Below are 15591 nucleotides of genomic sequence, written 5' to 3'. Positions count from 1 at the left end.
TGCGAGCATTAAAGTTTAATAAGCAGCAGCTAATGTCAGAGCAAGGCGAATTGTGAGGCGCTTCAAGGTGCGAACAAATAGCGGAGCTTAGTTGGGCTGTCAATTAAATCCTCGTAAGTTGCCGGGATGCATAATTCCGAGTGCATTTAAAGTAAGCAACAAGAAAGAAGAAGTGCATTTTGACAAACAAAAAGTCTCAAATGTGTCTATGGAGAGTAAGGCTAAATGATTTGGAAAAAGGATCCAACTGCATTTTTTTCCCCTCAGCTTTGCGATTTCGGTTTTGATATGTAATTTTTTTTTTCCAAGATCCTCTTCTCATTTTTTTTTTCACAAACGCTAGAAATAAATTAATCTGTATTACAATAAACAATGTCATATTTACTAGACATAAATGTTTTGTTCCTATAGTTTGGGCTTACACTAAATACAAATGAGCCATGAAGAATTGATATGAAAAACTGTTTATCGAATGCAATTACTTTTGGGCGGTCACTACGACAACTTCAGAAACTGTTACCAAACAAGTGTGACATAAACATTAAGCAGTGGGTCATAAATCAGATGATAACAAAAAACGCAAATCTGTGTGTGGCTTTACTACTTTTCTTGTTTCATGAAACGGCTGCACTGAACCTACATTGACACATTTAAAAATATTACAAATATATGCTGACTGACTAAGATTGAGGGTTTTTTTTCCTCCAAATTTGAAAATTGTCATTTTGAATTCAATTCATTGTTCAGCCCTCATGTAGAGCGATACAATACATGTGCCAAATAAGTGTTGCAAAGATCCCTTGGATGGCACCATTCACTTTTCCGTATACGTAGAGACAAGACGTCATTATGCTGCCATCACTTCTTTGTCAAATCACCGCTAACAACTGGATAATGTAATTTCACACCATCTGCCCTCAAGCTTCATTAAAGAACCATGAGTGGGCAATCTTATGAGGAACAGGTGCTATTGTTTGTCCCTCAAGACCCGGCACTAAGGATCTGACTCGGAATACTTGAAGAGGAGCATCTGTAGTGATCAGTCAGACAGATTTGGCTCAGGCCCTGCTCTCTGCCACGACATGCTCCAGCAGAGGCTTTCGCCTCCTTGCAACATAGATCGTCAATTCAGATGACCCGATGAAGTTTATAGCGGACCAGTGCACAACCTGGTTGGCTTTGAGAGGAGAGTGTTTGATAAATAGAGCCCCCTTGCAGTTGTAAGGCAAGGAAAACCATATTGAAACATTCTGCAGTTGTTAGTCAGGTTGTTCGCAATGCAAGATGATGGATCATCTTTTTGATCGCTCCATTCACAGTTTTTCACTGTTTTTTTTGTTTCATGTTATTATGCCAGCTGCTAATTAAGTTGAAAGCCACACACACACACACACACACACACAGCACATGGCGGTATTTGTATGTTGACGTGTGCCATTAAGGGGGCATGGCCTCATGAGTGATGCCAGGAACTCTGACTCCAGCTCAGTGTAAGTATTGTCAACATGCTCCTTGCGAGTGTTTTCATTTTATGTTTGACTGTTTGTCCCATTCAATAAAGGGCTGAAGGAGCATCTGTAACTACATTTTATTTTCACCTCACTCGAGTGGCAGTCTATGTGAAGCTCTCCCAAACACAGAATACAAATGGAGATGTACTGGCCATTACAAAACTGGCCTGGGCCTCCTGTCAGCAGTCATGTTCTGATGAGGAAACCTTTTCAAAACAACTACAGGGCCTAGGACTCCCCATACCTTCACCCTTGAACATACATGCACTGATCCATGTTCGGGTTCGATTCTATACGCATTGCAAAGTGATGAGAATACGGAAAAGCTGTTGCTTTTACCGTTACAACCATTGAGTGTTGACAAGAGAAAGAAGCGGAAAGAAAAACTCTTGCCTCTTTAACCGCCATGTTTCATGGTTATTGGCTTGAAAGGACTTTCTGCGTCTAATATTCTTATTCACTGCTACTTGACACCCAGTGAAGCACACCTCTCACACAGATGCTCAGACTTAATTTGCCTCAAGACGACGTTTAGAAAGTACCACGTTACAAGTATTTCGTAAAAATGCTGTCTTAAAAATAAAGACAAGAAGGTGAGTTATTGGAGGCTTGCAGTTGAAATGTATATATATTTATATGTATTTTTTTTCAAGAAATCCTTCAGAGGAGTTTCTCTGACATCTTATGTTAATACATACATCCGCAATTTATTAGTTGTCATATTGCCAGCTCGCACTTTGATTTTTACATACTCTACAGGAAGGATTTTCGGTAATTTTACCCAGCTGCTGCTAATAGAACTGAGAGATCACACTTCTCCCCCCTCCCCCTGCTTGCCAGTCAGCTGCACACGGAAAACTGTGAGTGAGAAGAAATCACCTTTGTGATCCACTTAAATGGAACGCAATCACAGGGGTAGCTGTCTGGCTTTCACCCCAGCAACAGCAGATAGTGGACAGTTGCACGATCACCACAGGCTGTATATAGTCCTCTGGTGGACGCTGTGCAGAGAGTAAAATTAGTTGAAAATGTCGAGTTTTATTATTATTATTTTTTTAAGGAAACGACCATTCTATAATTGTGTAATTCATTTAAACATACTGTAGCATCATTGTATTGAAATTACATAATTTAAGTGTGCGTCATGATGAATTATTTCCGGCATGCAGGAAATGGCCACTGGTCGGTATAATGCAGTCATGCATACAAACAAATAGTTTCACTCAACAACTGTAAGTGACTCAGTAAGCTACAGTAATATTTGTCACAGAGGATAAAGAACATATGCCTTCAGGTATTGTTATATTGTTTGTCTAGAGGTGTTGATGCACCGTTCGTGTTCAATTATCCATTGCTTAAAGCTCTTACAATGTCCCACGGACATATGGGAAAACATATAAATTGAGCCACTCATACCTCAGGCACCACTGTAACTATGGTCAGAAAGCCCTCTAATATTTTCACCGAACAGTCTTTGCCCAGGTTTTAGAGTGACATTGCACATCTGTAATTCCTGTGATCATTATGTGCTACTCAGGGTAAAGAGCAGCGAATTCGAGTGTCATGCGGTGAGGCCATCAAGAGGGAACAACCAAGAGATGACTTCTTGTTCCACAAATTCCTTACACAGTAAAACAAGCCTTCTTGGAAAACAGCCATTTCAATAAGTCTGCATTACGTCGACAGGAGCTTGAAAGCATGCTCAACCAACCCACTGACCCACCTTACATACCCCATCCTAAATCCATCCGCTCCTCCCCATCACACCACCACACTTCATCACAATTCTCACTTCTCATTATAACTGCCGGCATATCTGCACTCTCCAAAAATATTCCACCCGCCCCCCTAAAAAATTGCATTTTGTCTTAATTGATTTTTTTCATGTAGTGAAGGGAACACATTTCATCATCCAAACACAATCCCCATTTCCTCACTAACACACAAATTTCCAGCAATTCATCCTTTAAATACTGCCTCTCAATATTAACAGTAGATGTGTTTGCAAAGGATATGCGATCTTCTGAATTAATACCTCTTCAAGGTCTCGCCACGAAATAAAGATTTGCACAGAACACGCAAATCCACAGGGACCCCCTCAAACGGCATTTCTAATGACGAGAAAGAGCGAGCAGACAAACAAACCCACGAGTGGGTCTGAGGCTTGCATCATTATACCACACATACATCATCCGCACCGTGTGGAAATGGGAATAAGTGAAATGGCGCGGACCATCATTGCTGGTCTGCAGGAAGGTCTTGAACACATTTGTCATGGATTATTCAGTTGCTAGCTAAATTGTGTCAATGTGAGGACAATTGCTAACTCAACAAAAGCTGTGGCCGTAACTTCAGATTTCCGAGACCCATTCCAATAGCAAGGCAAAAATCGGGCTTTACTGAAACATTCCGAACCATACTGCCTGGTGGAAACAACGTGTACAAGCGTGTACAGTGAACCCTCACATATTCACTGATATGAATTTGCATATTCATTTTTGTGTGTGAATGAAAATTTTCATGACCTGTACTCTATTCATAAAGTGGTAGTGCACACGTGTGTTTGCCCATCTGCACTGTCAGAACAACTTGTGCAAGCTTGTTAGTTAGACTACTATGTTATCTAATATTATTGTGAAGCCACGGGTGAAGGTGGTTTGTTTGTGTTGATTAATTTAACAAATTAAACACAGTTGTTTATGTAAACTGGATTCACGAGTGTATACATTCCCGAAGTATGGTGTTGATGCTTTATGATCATCTCCATTATTCACACATTTTCACAATTCATGACAAGGCTTTGTCCCAATCCCACACGAACGGTAAGGGTCCACACCGATCCTTGTGATTGAGTATAAGGTCTGAAAGTTAACTGTAGTGTCATAGAAAAAAAAATATCATTTATTCATTAAGAACTGATTTATTGACAAATACCAACAAACTTATCCCATACCATTCTTTTCCTATGGAACACTTTGCAAGGCAAAATAGCCCATTCACTGTGCTCCGTCGGGGAATACTTGGACTCGCCACCACCCCTAAAAACAAGAAGCTCCTTTCTTACATTGGCGATGGGCTGAATGCTTTGCTGTGCCACCCCCAGCCCTAAGAAAACACACGCCCCCTTCAAGCTGTCGGCGCCCCCCACCCCAGCACATAGTGGATCCTATTAATGCAATGCTTTCTCCGTGTGAGTGTGGCCACCTCTAAAGACGATGGGCATGTAAAGAAAGCCAAGTCAAAGACAAAACAGTTTGCACAACATTAGTAGAAAAAACACTGCTTATGCATATCGGTAGGAGAAGCCAGATCAGCATCACAGTGCGAGATGTGTTCTCCCTCAACGGAAGCCACTCCACTCCTGCCTCAATGTAGTCAAGGTCTCAGAAAACAGGTGCCTCATTGTAATACTTAGAGGGAACACGGGGGAACATACAACGCTCTGAAAAATATAGATTTTGTCTGTAAATACACGTTTGAAGATAACTGATGAAAACGTGGATGTAGTACCGAATTGTGGAGATAGAGCATGAAACCGTTCTTCACCATTTCAGTTCTTCTGATTTTTTTTTGGGGGGGGGGGGGGGGGCGCATGAATGGCGCAGTTACAAATATCATTACTTGGCCCAACTGCAGCAATGCACTAAGCTAGCTAGCTATGCCTACACCCCGAAAATACATTTGCAGAACAGCTCTGTCTCAATATTTCTATTTCCAAGCAAGGAGGTAAACCCATGGATGAGCCAGCCTGAGAGCTAGCTGGTGGCGAAGCGCTTCTCTCCACTTTGTCTCAGGAGAGTATATTCCAGCCACTGGAGACTTTCAGCGGATACAATTTTCAGTCCATCCATCGGCGGCGCTGACGGATGGATGGACTGGGCCGGCTTGAAATACTGACAGAATAATGACTGACGGAATAACATGACCACCACTGTTGGGGTGGGTAGGCATGAGACAGGTCCAAGACAAAGCGGCGGGATGCACTTTCATACCTTAATACAACGCAGCATTTGAGAATGGAGACGAGAGGTTGATTTTTCACAATTTTGTAGCTTTATTTGATATATTTGGTGATTTGTTTAATCACTCAAGTTTGTCATTTAGAAGACGCATTTATTTTGACGAAACAAGGATTTTATTTTGGTATTCAAGACTGATACATTAAAAAGATAGAGGGGGCATGTCGCTTTGGCAAATGAGAATCCAGAATGGGCTTTTGAACCCCCCCGGGTGACTAACAGTACTTTAAGTAGACTCTCAAGTGTGATATCGCACATTACCCACATTCATGTGGCACTTCTTGGATGCAGTCTCTAATTGATCACTGCTAAAAGGGCTGAGGTTTCTGAACGCACAACAAAGCAGAGCTTTTATTGTCGAATTGCCAACAATAACGAGCGCTTGTTTGATTACCGTCACGGGCTAAGTCACTGAGACTTACAGTATGTTGAGAGATCAATAGCTTGTGTTCATTGCCACACCTTATTATGCATATTTATTGGCTTTTAAATCTGCTACTGGCAATTGTGAAGCATAGCCTCTTTTTGTTTCCCAGAAGACGCAGAGCATTCAAGCAGCACCATCTGTTTAAGTTTGCGCAACAGGAATTTGTGTTAAATATGCCGCATATTTGCCATCCCTCACTTGGCAAACACTGCTGGGATTGTATCCGCTCCACCTTTTAGTTCATCTATTTATTTGTTTTTGGGCACATGATTAAGTTTTAACATTGCAAGGATGGCTTTATTGTTCAATTTGCACATGACTATATAACATCAGCAATTCTTCTGCTTCCCAGACAAGAAGTCACATTTCATAACTAATTAAATGGAGCCCTCCCCTGCCAGTAGAGTCCACTAAAGGGAATTGTTTGTATCCAAGTGTCAATATATTAAATCACCGGGGCTAATGAGTCAGGTCATGGTTTTCTTTTATCTTCACTCTTGCATGTACACATCTTCATCAGCTAACAGTCTCCTTAAATGGGGGCTGAACAGGCTGGATTGAGCCTCCATGGGTGCAGGCTAAGTGTGTCTGACTGGGCTGTTCATGCCCCCTCCCCCCGATTCCCCTCCACACATAATCCTACTCGTAGGAGAACACACATCATCAGCACAAGTGCGTTATCATTTCCCTGTTCTGCTATTCTCTTACTATGATGCTTACAGTTCAAATCTAGCTTCACTAATTGGGGGACTTGCACTTTTATTTTTTTTATTTACTTACAATTTCCATTTTTTAACCCCCACCCTAGTTTCACACTGAGACAATCATTGTGCTGCCAAGACAACAAAAGCATATGAGAACATGCGCGCACGCACGCACACACACACACACACACGCACACGCACACACACACACACACACCCTACATTATTACGCAATTGCCATGTAGTCCTGTGATTATTTAAACTAATCTGACTGATTTAAAATATTTACCATCATTTAGTTTCTGAAGCCTTTGTTTTTTTAAATTGGCACCCAGAGAGAATCTGTGCATGGGATTACCCCCGAGCACTGGATAATAAGCATATTCCATTTGAATTACGAGAATTAATCATTCTCCTGTATACATTTCACGAGTGGAAATAAACCGTTTTGGGTCATTTTTAGCCAAGGCCCTTTGTTATTATAGAGTACCACTGCAGTGTCTCTTGAACATGTGTATTTGCAATCGTCTATCCTCATGAAATGAATGTAAATGTTATTCATCTGTTCCAGCCTTTCACAAAAAAAAATAATGATAAAAGAATACATGTAATGTGTGTAAAGTTTCATATAAAATAGCACTTCAAAAAGTACTTTCTGAAAACATTAAAATAAAACCATAAAGTGAATGTAAATAATGAATTCTCCGTGCGTGAGTATGCATGTGCGAGCGTGAGTGTGTGTATGTTTTGTCATCTCCACTATCTAACCTTTTTTCCGAACATGGAAATAAATGTCCCCTGCTGTTTACTTCCTCCATGACAATCCCATATGAGAACATCTTTAAAAAGGTTTGTGTGCTTCACTAGTTGCTGCTTTTTTTTCGTGAGCATGAAAAACATACAGTGTGTGTCTTTGAGGGAAATAAAGCTCAAAATGTGACGCTGAAAGTTGGGATACAGCATTTTAGGTGTGTGGGGGGTGTAACCGAACATATTGTAACATGAGCTGACTTTGCTTTTCTTCAGAAGTTGTTATCTGTCCAGTTGTGGAACTTCTCACAGTTGGCACAAGAATGCCTCACGTCATTTCAAACCTACGGTGTCATGTTATTATTTTCACTTGAAACGAGCCGTTGTATTTTTATTTTTTATTTTTTGGTTGTTGTGATTAAAAGAGTTCCACTGTTTCATGTGCATTCTCCCGCCTGTTTGTGAAGATAAAGTTCAGCTGGACCTTTGAGCTACTATTTATTCTCTTGATGTTTGTATCAGTGTGTGATGTCCTGTGTTGTCATCTCTGTGAATGTTGTTGTGCGTATGCAACAGTGGGTTATTGTGAAATAAAAAGCCTGGCTGATGGAAACACAGTTAAATAGCGATGCGAGACGAAACAAAATAGGGTAAACACAGTTTGGTAATTACTGTTACATTTGCAGAACGACACAGTTAACTTGGCGGCAAATCCCTCTTCTGTTAATATGTATGTTTATTTGTCACATGCGTGGCATAAAATCCTGTGTACAACTTTAGACTAAATCAACTCAGAGCTAATCTCAATGTAGGATTGAGTTAATGCCAAAAACAAGGATCGACTGACCGAAGGGGAAAAAAAAACCCACACAAAGCTGTGAGCTGACATTTTCAATCAGCCCTTAACATCGCAATCGAAACATCTGTTATCTTTAAAACAAGTGACATTGTAATCCCGAAGGACAAAGACTAAATCCCCCCCTCACTCTTGTAAGAACAGTAAGTAAGGATGAAGAGGGCGGCCACTTGATTAAACTGCACAGAGCCTTGTTCTCGACCTGTTTAACTAAACCTAAAAGCGACTCACTTCTGTCAGACTCCCTTCGATCCACATGTGAGGGGGGTGGGGGAGGGGGGGGGGGCTGAAAACCTTGAAAGAGCAAATGTAGCTTGTCAACAACAGTCTCAGGTTGCAGCGCCCGTGGTTGGACTGTCCGGACAGTTTACGATTCCCACTGATGTGATGGCTTCCCTCATCAATATGTTGCCTGCAGCATGATACCTTATTTTTAAGTTTCCTCCCTTAAACCAAAACAGAAGGACTTTGATGGCCAGTGTCGTCTTCAATAAAGTTTAATGCTCTCCAAGCAGGCGGCAGAAGAGCTTTATCACTCAACACCACCCATCACTTGGCAAAAGGTCTGTGCCATAAAGGCTGGAAGTGTGTGTACATGATTAATTAAATCAAAGATGTCATAGATTAACATTAGGGCCCGACTGGTATGGATTTTTAACTTCTTTTTTTTTTATATAGGCTGATTCCAATATTTGGCAGAATAAAACCCGCTAATCTGTTTTTTGTTGTTGTTGTTTTTTGTTTTTTGAGGGGAGGGGGCATCATTGCTAACAATAAAGACATAAATTATAAGCAGAACATTTGACTGTTTTACAATTCAGTGGACCCCCACTTTTGGGGGATCGGGACCAAATTAGACTGTGGTGAGCAAATAATTAATGTCCATGATAAATGCGTTGAAAGAAATGAAGAAATATGTTTGGAAATTCAAAATATATTCCATATCAAACCAAATAACAAAAAAAGTATAGAAGGTATTATTTGAAACATTGGAAAAAAAGTTTGCGGGTCCACTGTCCTTTGTCCGTTAATATTTGTTTGACTTTACAACAGAGAGAAAAACTACCGGTATGCCTTATTAATTATTTTTATTTTATATTTTTTGGTGGTTGGGTGTGTTTGAATGTCATAACCGTTTTCTTATGTTGTAATACGTACGTCTAAAAGAACTAATATTGGCCGATTAATCAGTTGGGCCATAATTAAAATGTCTTTTTTTCTGTGCATTTTTAATGAAAGCAGAACAGCATGCTTCTGTTGTCTCTTCTTTTTGCTGCTCCGTTACTACATTGGAGGATGTGTAGATGTCTTAAAATAACCCACTCTTATTTAATCCAAAGAAAATATATAATGAATGAATGAGAATGTAGTGTTTTGGTATCATGAAGTAAATGTGTAGTTTCAGAGATGGACAGTCCAAGAATCTGTGGCTCAAAACTGCTCTCTCTGTTGAAGTGCTTGCAAATGGATATTTGGGATGAAATGCTTGCTCTTCAACCAGCATCGAGTAGAATTTTCAGGTGTCATTTACCTTTAACCACATCACTCGACCACCAAGTAGAGGCCACTAAAAGTGTGATGAAATGAGAGCGTGCGCTCTCAAGTGGAGGGCCCTTCATGACAGCACTAGTACCAATACTCGGTAGTGTATATGGTACTTCAACTGAGAGTGTGTCCGTGATTGTTTAGTGTGTTTTGACTCCGCTCAGTGGGATGCAATGTACAAACATTTCAGCCTGTAAAAATATTTGGTTAGCAAGTCTGTCTCTTAGTTCAATCTGAGTTTGGGCCTTCCTGTGTGGACGTCGCTTGTTCACCCCCGTGCGTGCGTACGTTTCTCCCGTGTTTCAGATACATACATGAATTAAAGGCTCTCTACATCAGTGATTCCCAAAGTGTGGTACAAGTAGTATGTGGCCTCCTTCTTGTGAAACGTAAAAGAATCACTGCCCAAGTGCAGTTCAGTTGTATTTAACTTGAAAGTTCAATTCATTTGTATTTCATCTTAAAGTGTTTGTGTAGTGTGCAATGCATTTCAGTTTAATCGTGTAAGTACTCCCCACACCCCAGTAGTTCCAGTAGTGGTACGTTGCTCCAAGAATGACAAAGGCGGTTTTGCTTTCTTCGCCTTTGGAAAAGTACTACACTGACATAACTGAAAATACTTTAATATGAAGGGCAGGTGAGGAGGATGCATGTTTACCAATTGCTTGTTGAAAATAAGTTTTTAGCATGTTTTCAGGAGTTCGTCCATTTCCACAGGAACGATAAAACATTTTTGTCGGACTTGGATTGTTTCCATCACAAAAACCGACATACACTTTTTAGTTTAATTTGAAAACAGCCCCTTTGGGAGCATTTACCGTGAATCCAACATTTTCTTTTGGTGGGGGGGGGTGCTTGAACGCTTCCATCATAACTGCCGTAAGGCTGATGGACATTCAAGAGCCCACAAATATTAAGAGTATTTAGACGTCTCCCTTCAGAAATGTCGAAGCAACTGAAGTGACGATTGAAGGGAGACACAAATGTGGAGAATTATGCACACATATCTGGCATGCTCTGCATTAGACTCATTTAACCAGGGAGGCGTGCAACCTTGACCACATCAAGCGATTGTCCCTGAAGCGCCCAGTATGCTCTGCCTTCAACAGCAATGCCCTGCCTGGGTGGTCTTTCAGTGCAACACTTCATACTGTATCACATCAGGCACTCACAAAAGCAAACTGATAACTGTGAAGATGAAGGAAGAGAAAGAAAGAAACCATGTGGCAGAATGGCGATAAATCCTGGGTTCTGCCAAAGTCTACCACGTCGGCCTTGTGAGACTTACTGACTTTCAGAGGCATTTACCAGCCCCTTTCATGTCGCCCACCTCCAGGCTCTGCTCCATCTACTCATTAGATCTTTCTTTCTGTTAATTAAGATGTGCTAATTATTCTCCCCTGTATTTCATAGCGACCCCAAACCCATCAGCCCACCCATTGATTACTGTGAACAAGCGTTAGATTCGGATTATAACGAGGGCCCAAAAGATATAGATTTTTGGAGGTTGATGCTAATTTCAATCTTTGGCAGGATTCAAATTCTGATAACAGACGTAAAGATAATCTTATCATTATAGGGGTTTTTTCGGTTCAAATTTTTTTTGTGTGGTGTCAAGCAATGGGTGGAGGTGTAGTTTTTGTTTTTTTTGACTGGCCCGCCAGCGCAGGTGAATAACCTGCCTGTGTAGATATTGTCTCTCGGTGGCCTATAGAAACACATGTAACTGACCTGGATCTGCTGCTGTAGGAGGTTGATCTTGTGCTGCTGCTGCAGAAGCTGCTGCTGTTGTCTGGCAATCTGTATGGACAGTGGAAACGAGATGAGAAATGAACAATACTGCATAAAGAAGCCTGCGGAAGACATCCGCTAGTTTGCGATCAATATACAGTATATTAGTGGTGAGCTACAATAAGAGTAGAATAAGAATGCAGGAATAAAGAAAACAAATAATTTCTTCTATGACCAAATAGTTTATTTGAAGATAGATGCTGTTTTTATGTAACTGTGAAATGAGAAATATGTACTGAATTGCCCGCGTTGTCAACGCGGTTGCAAAGGCTCCTAAGTGATTTAAAGGACAGACAAACCAAGGTCCCGCAATGTCTGAGTGACAATCAGCCACACGGCAATCCTTCTCATTCCAGCAGACTTCTTCCCTACATGCCTGCTTGATTGAGCATGACAACCTAGTTTTAAGTGTCATTTAATTTTCATTTTTAAATATAATTACAAAGTGTTCACTGTAAGCTATGGTCCGTCTGCAAATGTGTCAAGATTAATTTGTGCTTGCTCCCTCACGAGTGTCAACAGCTAATTACTGCGTTGTATGCTGATGGCTTGATGACATGCTCGCTCTCAGCGGGCTCCCTCTGCCTCTCTCTCTCTCTCTCTCTCCCCCTTCTCCCCCATACTATTAATATTCCTCCGATTTCAAATAAGACGAAATAATAAAACATCTTCTGCGACCGTTCCTTCATAGGACAATGTCCACAAAACCCGCAGAGTTGAATTCAGTTGCAAATGAACATCATGGATTGAAAAAGAAATCAATACAGTTAATGTATTATTAGTGTACTTTAAGCAAATGCATCACTTCAAGGTATATGGTCGATCCGTTCATTTAGCCCGGCAAGGTCTGAGAGTGTGCTGAGAAAACTCTGAGTGAACTCCTTGCTGATAATTGACTCATAGCCATTAGGCTGGCTGCTGATAATAAAAGTGTCGCCCGTGTGGATAGTTTGTGTCCTTATTTCTTCTCAGACATTAACACACTTCATGGCCTCTGCTAATTTGCTGATTTGTACAATATGGCTCATTGGCCTGATTTGTGCCGCAAATCTAATGCAAGCTTCGTTCTAATAGGAGCACATTTATAAAATCTGGAGGATGTCCATGTTTATATAACATTTAATTCTCACATCCCATTGCATTTCCTAGTACAAGTCATAATAATGTTTTTCCTGCTGTAACGACATAAACGTGTGCAGGAGTGCATGACTGAAATATCCCAAGCTATGTAGAGAGTAGCATCTACTGAATCTTATCTTATCCCAATTTGCTTGTATGGTGTGAGGTTTTATTTATACACCACTCATGAACTTTAGTATGAAAGAGCATGTTAAGTGGCCCTTAAGTTCTGCTGTATTTAGTGTGCGTTGTCACCAAAACGATATGGAAGAATGAAGCTTCAAGAGTGAATGCAGAAATCCAAGTTGCGGACAGGTGGCGGGGCGTCTTGAGCGCTTACCTGCTCCTGCTGCTGACGAGCCAACTCCATTTGCTGCCTCTGTTTCTCCATTTGTGAAGCGGCCAGCTTCTTCTGTTCGTCGTGGGCAGCCAGGAGCTGCTCTCGTAGGCTGATCAACTGGCTGATCATTGTGGAGAGCTGGTGTTCCTTCTCTGCCAGGCTCTCAGGAGTACCTAGGAGAAGAGAGATACAGAGAGGCACATGTCAGGGCTGAAATGGGTGGAGGAAGCTGCCAGGCGAGTTAAGCGACGGAAGAGTCTCGGCTAGGAAACAGGCAAATGTTTATAAGACAGCGGTGAGGCCAGGCATGATGTGTGGCTTCGAGGCAGTGGCACTAAGGCACAACAGGAGGAAGAAATGAAGCCGATGCATATAGAGATGTTCATGGTTCTCTTTAGAAGTGACCAGTTTGAACAGGATGAGAAAAGAGCTTATCAGATGGACAGCCACACTCAGATCTTTGGGAGACAACGATTGAGAGACCAGACTTAAAATGGTTCGGGCACTCAGAGGAGAGATCGATGCCGCTGACAGGCAAGAGGGCAGGAGGAAGCCCTAAGAGAAGGTTGATAGATATAGCGAAGGAACTTGGTGTTGAAGTATGAAGGATGAGAGGAGGATGCAGAAGAATGGCTAAGATGGAAAAGCATAAGCCGAAAAAGATGATGAAAGCCACGGGTTGAAAGAAACATGATTCAGATCCGGAAGTGAAAGAAAAATGTGTACAAGAATGCTTGTAGCTGTGACAAAACAAGCCAGCAAGCCAGCTGAATGCTCTTTAAGAAAGTCTGCAAAGTGCCCTTGCTAAGTGTCTACTGCAGACCCACCGATCATTACGTTGGCCTATTGTATCATACACAATATATAGTACAAAGAAAACTGCATGCAGAGAACCTGATGGGTGGCAGTGTTAAGGTCACACACTCTGTAATGGTCTGGTAGTCATAGCTTTTAGAAGAATAAAGGGAAGCAATTGTTCATTGCACAGACAAAAAGCTGCAGGGAGCTGTCGACCTCAGATGGCAGGTCCTGTCAGGAAAAGTCAGGTTGCGAAAAACATGAAGAGCCTGAATTACTAAAACCTGAAATAGCAAGCACTAAGTTCCTTGTTCACACGAACAGATTGTGTGCGGTGTTCATGTTGCACGTGATCTTCGAAGATTGTAATCTTTTTCTTAGATGCCAAATAGCTGCCATTAAATTGCGTGTTCATTCACTCGCGCGCCTGGTGGAAACAAGCGTGAAAGTGGTGGAGGCTGATGTATTTAAAAGAGGGTTTCGCACTTTAGGTAGCTTTTATGATTTTCATCATGGAGAGCACCGCTACCGCAAAATGAAGTTTGAACTACTGAAATTCAAGTGTTCGTGGGAAGACCTGTCACAATACCAGAGTGGATGTCTTTTTGTCAGTGATGATATGGCATGACTCCTTCTTGCGACTGGCTCCAAGTAAGCCCTTTGGTAATTCCAAAGCCCTGGTTGCTCAAACAGCACACAAAGTGAACGTTTGACGTGTTTGGAAATAACAATTCTTGGGCTTCCATGTTATTTATTTATTTATTTTTTTAAGTGGGGAAAATGTGCAGCCAAGCCACCAACAGGCAAAGGTTTGCATGCGTACGTTCAGTTCTTGTCCGCGCTGCTCGGCTGCACCGCTCTCCCCATCCGCCTAATCAATGCTAAGTGATCCCACCATTGACTTACACAGCCAACATAATTGCCAGTGAGAGGCTGGACAGTAACTCACTCTCCTCCGACTGCACTCCTGCGTGACAAGCTGTTTGTGGAGAACATAGGGAGGGAAAAGTGACAGAGGAGGAAGAGCGCTATGAAGCCATGGTGACATAACAAAACAGTGTCGAGAAAGCTGGCTCGCGGCCAGCAGAAGCTGATTCGTTCCTGGGTGTCTTCCTCTCGTCTCTGGCCACATCTGTCTTGTGTTTCTGCGAGAGCTCCCAGGGGCCCTCTCCACTTAAACTATTTTAATTTGACTAAACACCTGATTTATTTTATCTCTCCGATGAGGAAAGCCGTTTGTCTTAATAGGGCCTGTCAACCTCCAGAAGCCATTCGGGGCAATTTACTGGCTGGCTCGTATGAATTTCACTTCATCTCGCTCTTCCTTCGCTGCCTGCTGCAAAGGAAGAGCGCCGCAATTCTCCATTTATACTTATGAAAAAAAAAAGCACCTAAAAGCGGCTATTCATTCGGCCCGCGTGCAGCTTGAATTGACTTCTTATTCACCCGACTCGACTTGTTGTGAATGACTTATCTGTAAAATTGATGCAATCGCCACCAATTTTGTTAACCTTTGCTAGTGTGTGCGCTATCACAGGTCACCAGCAACATGCATCAGTCACCATCACAATAAATAACAGCTGCAGGTGGAAGGGACTAGCAAACTATGATGCGCAATCCACAAAGGAAGGGAGAAAGAAAATCATTATGGAGGCTAATAGATGACTTTAAGCAGGAAAACGTTTCCAAACAACACGTCAGTGATGAACAGTCAGTAGTTTAGGAATGTCC

General features: G+C 41.7%; 1 protein-coding gene across 2 annotated transcripts in view; it reads right to left on the bottom strand.

Moving 5' to 3' along the window:
* sox6 (SRY-box transcription factor 6) overlaps positions 1–15591 on the bottom strand; it is a 149916-nt gene that overhangs the window by 54477 nt on the left and 79848 nt on the right. For both annotated transcript variants that reach the window (XM_086106839.1, XM_086106840.1), the window contains exons 7-8: positions 13063–13235; positions 11544–11612 (exon numbers count right to left, since the gene is read on the bottom strand). In XM_086106839.1, the coding sequence (XP_085962965.1) occupies positions 11544–11612; positions 13063–13235 (242 nt within the window). The remainder of the gene's footprint in view (positions 1–11543; positions 11613–13062; positions 13236–15591) is intronic.

This window comes from Hippocampus guttulatus, chromosome 3 (genome assembly GCF_054856545.1).
Source record: "Hippocampus guttulatus isolate MCC_2025c chromosome 3, RoL_Hgut_1.0, whole genome shotgun sequence".
Lineage (NCBI taxonomy): Eukaryota > Metazoa > Chordata > Actinopteri > Syngnathiformes > Syngnathidae > Hippocampus > Hippocampus guttulatus.
Note: the sequence above shows the minus strand (reverse complement) of the source record. Positions and strands in the feature narration are given on the sequence as shown.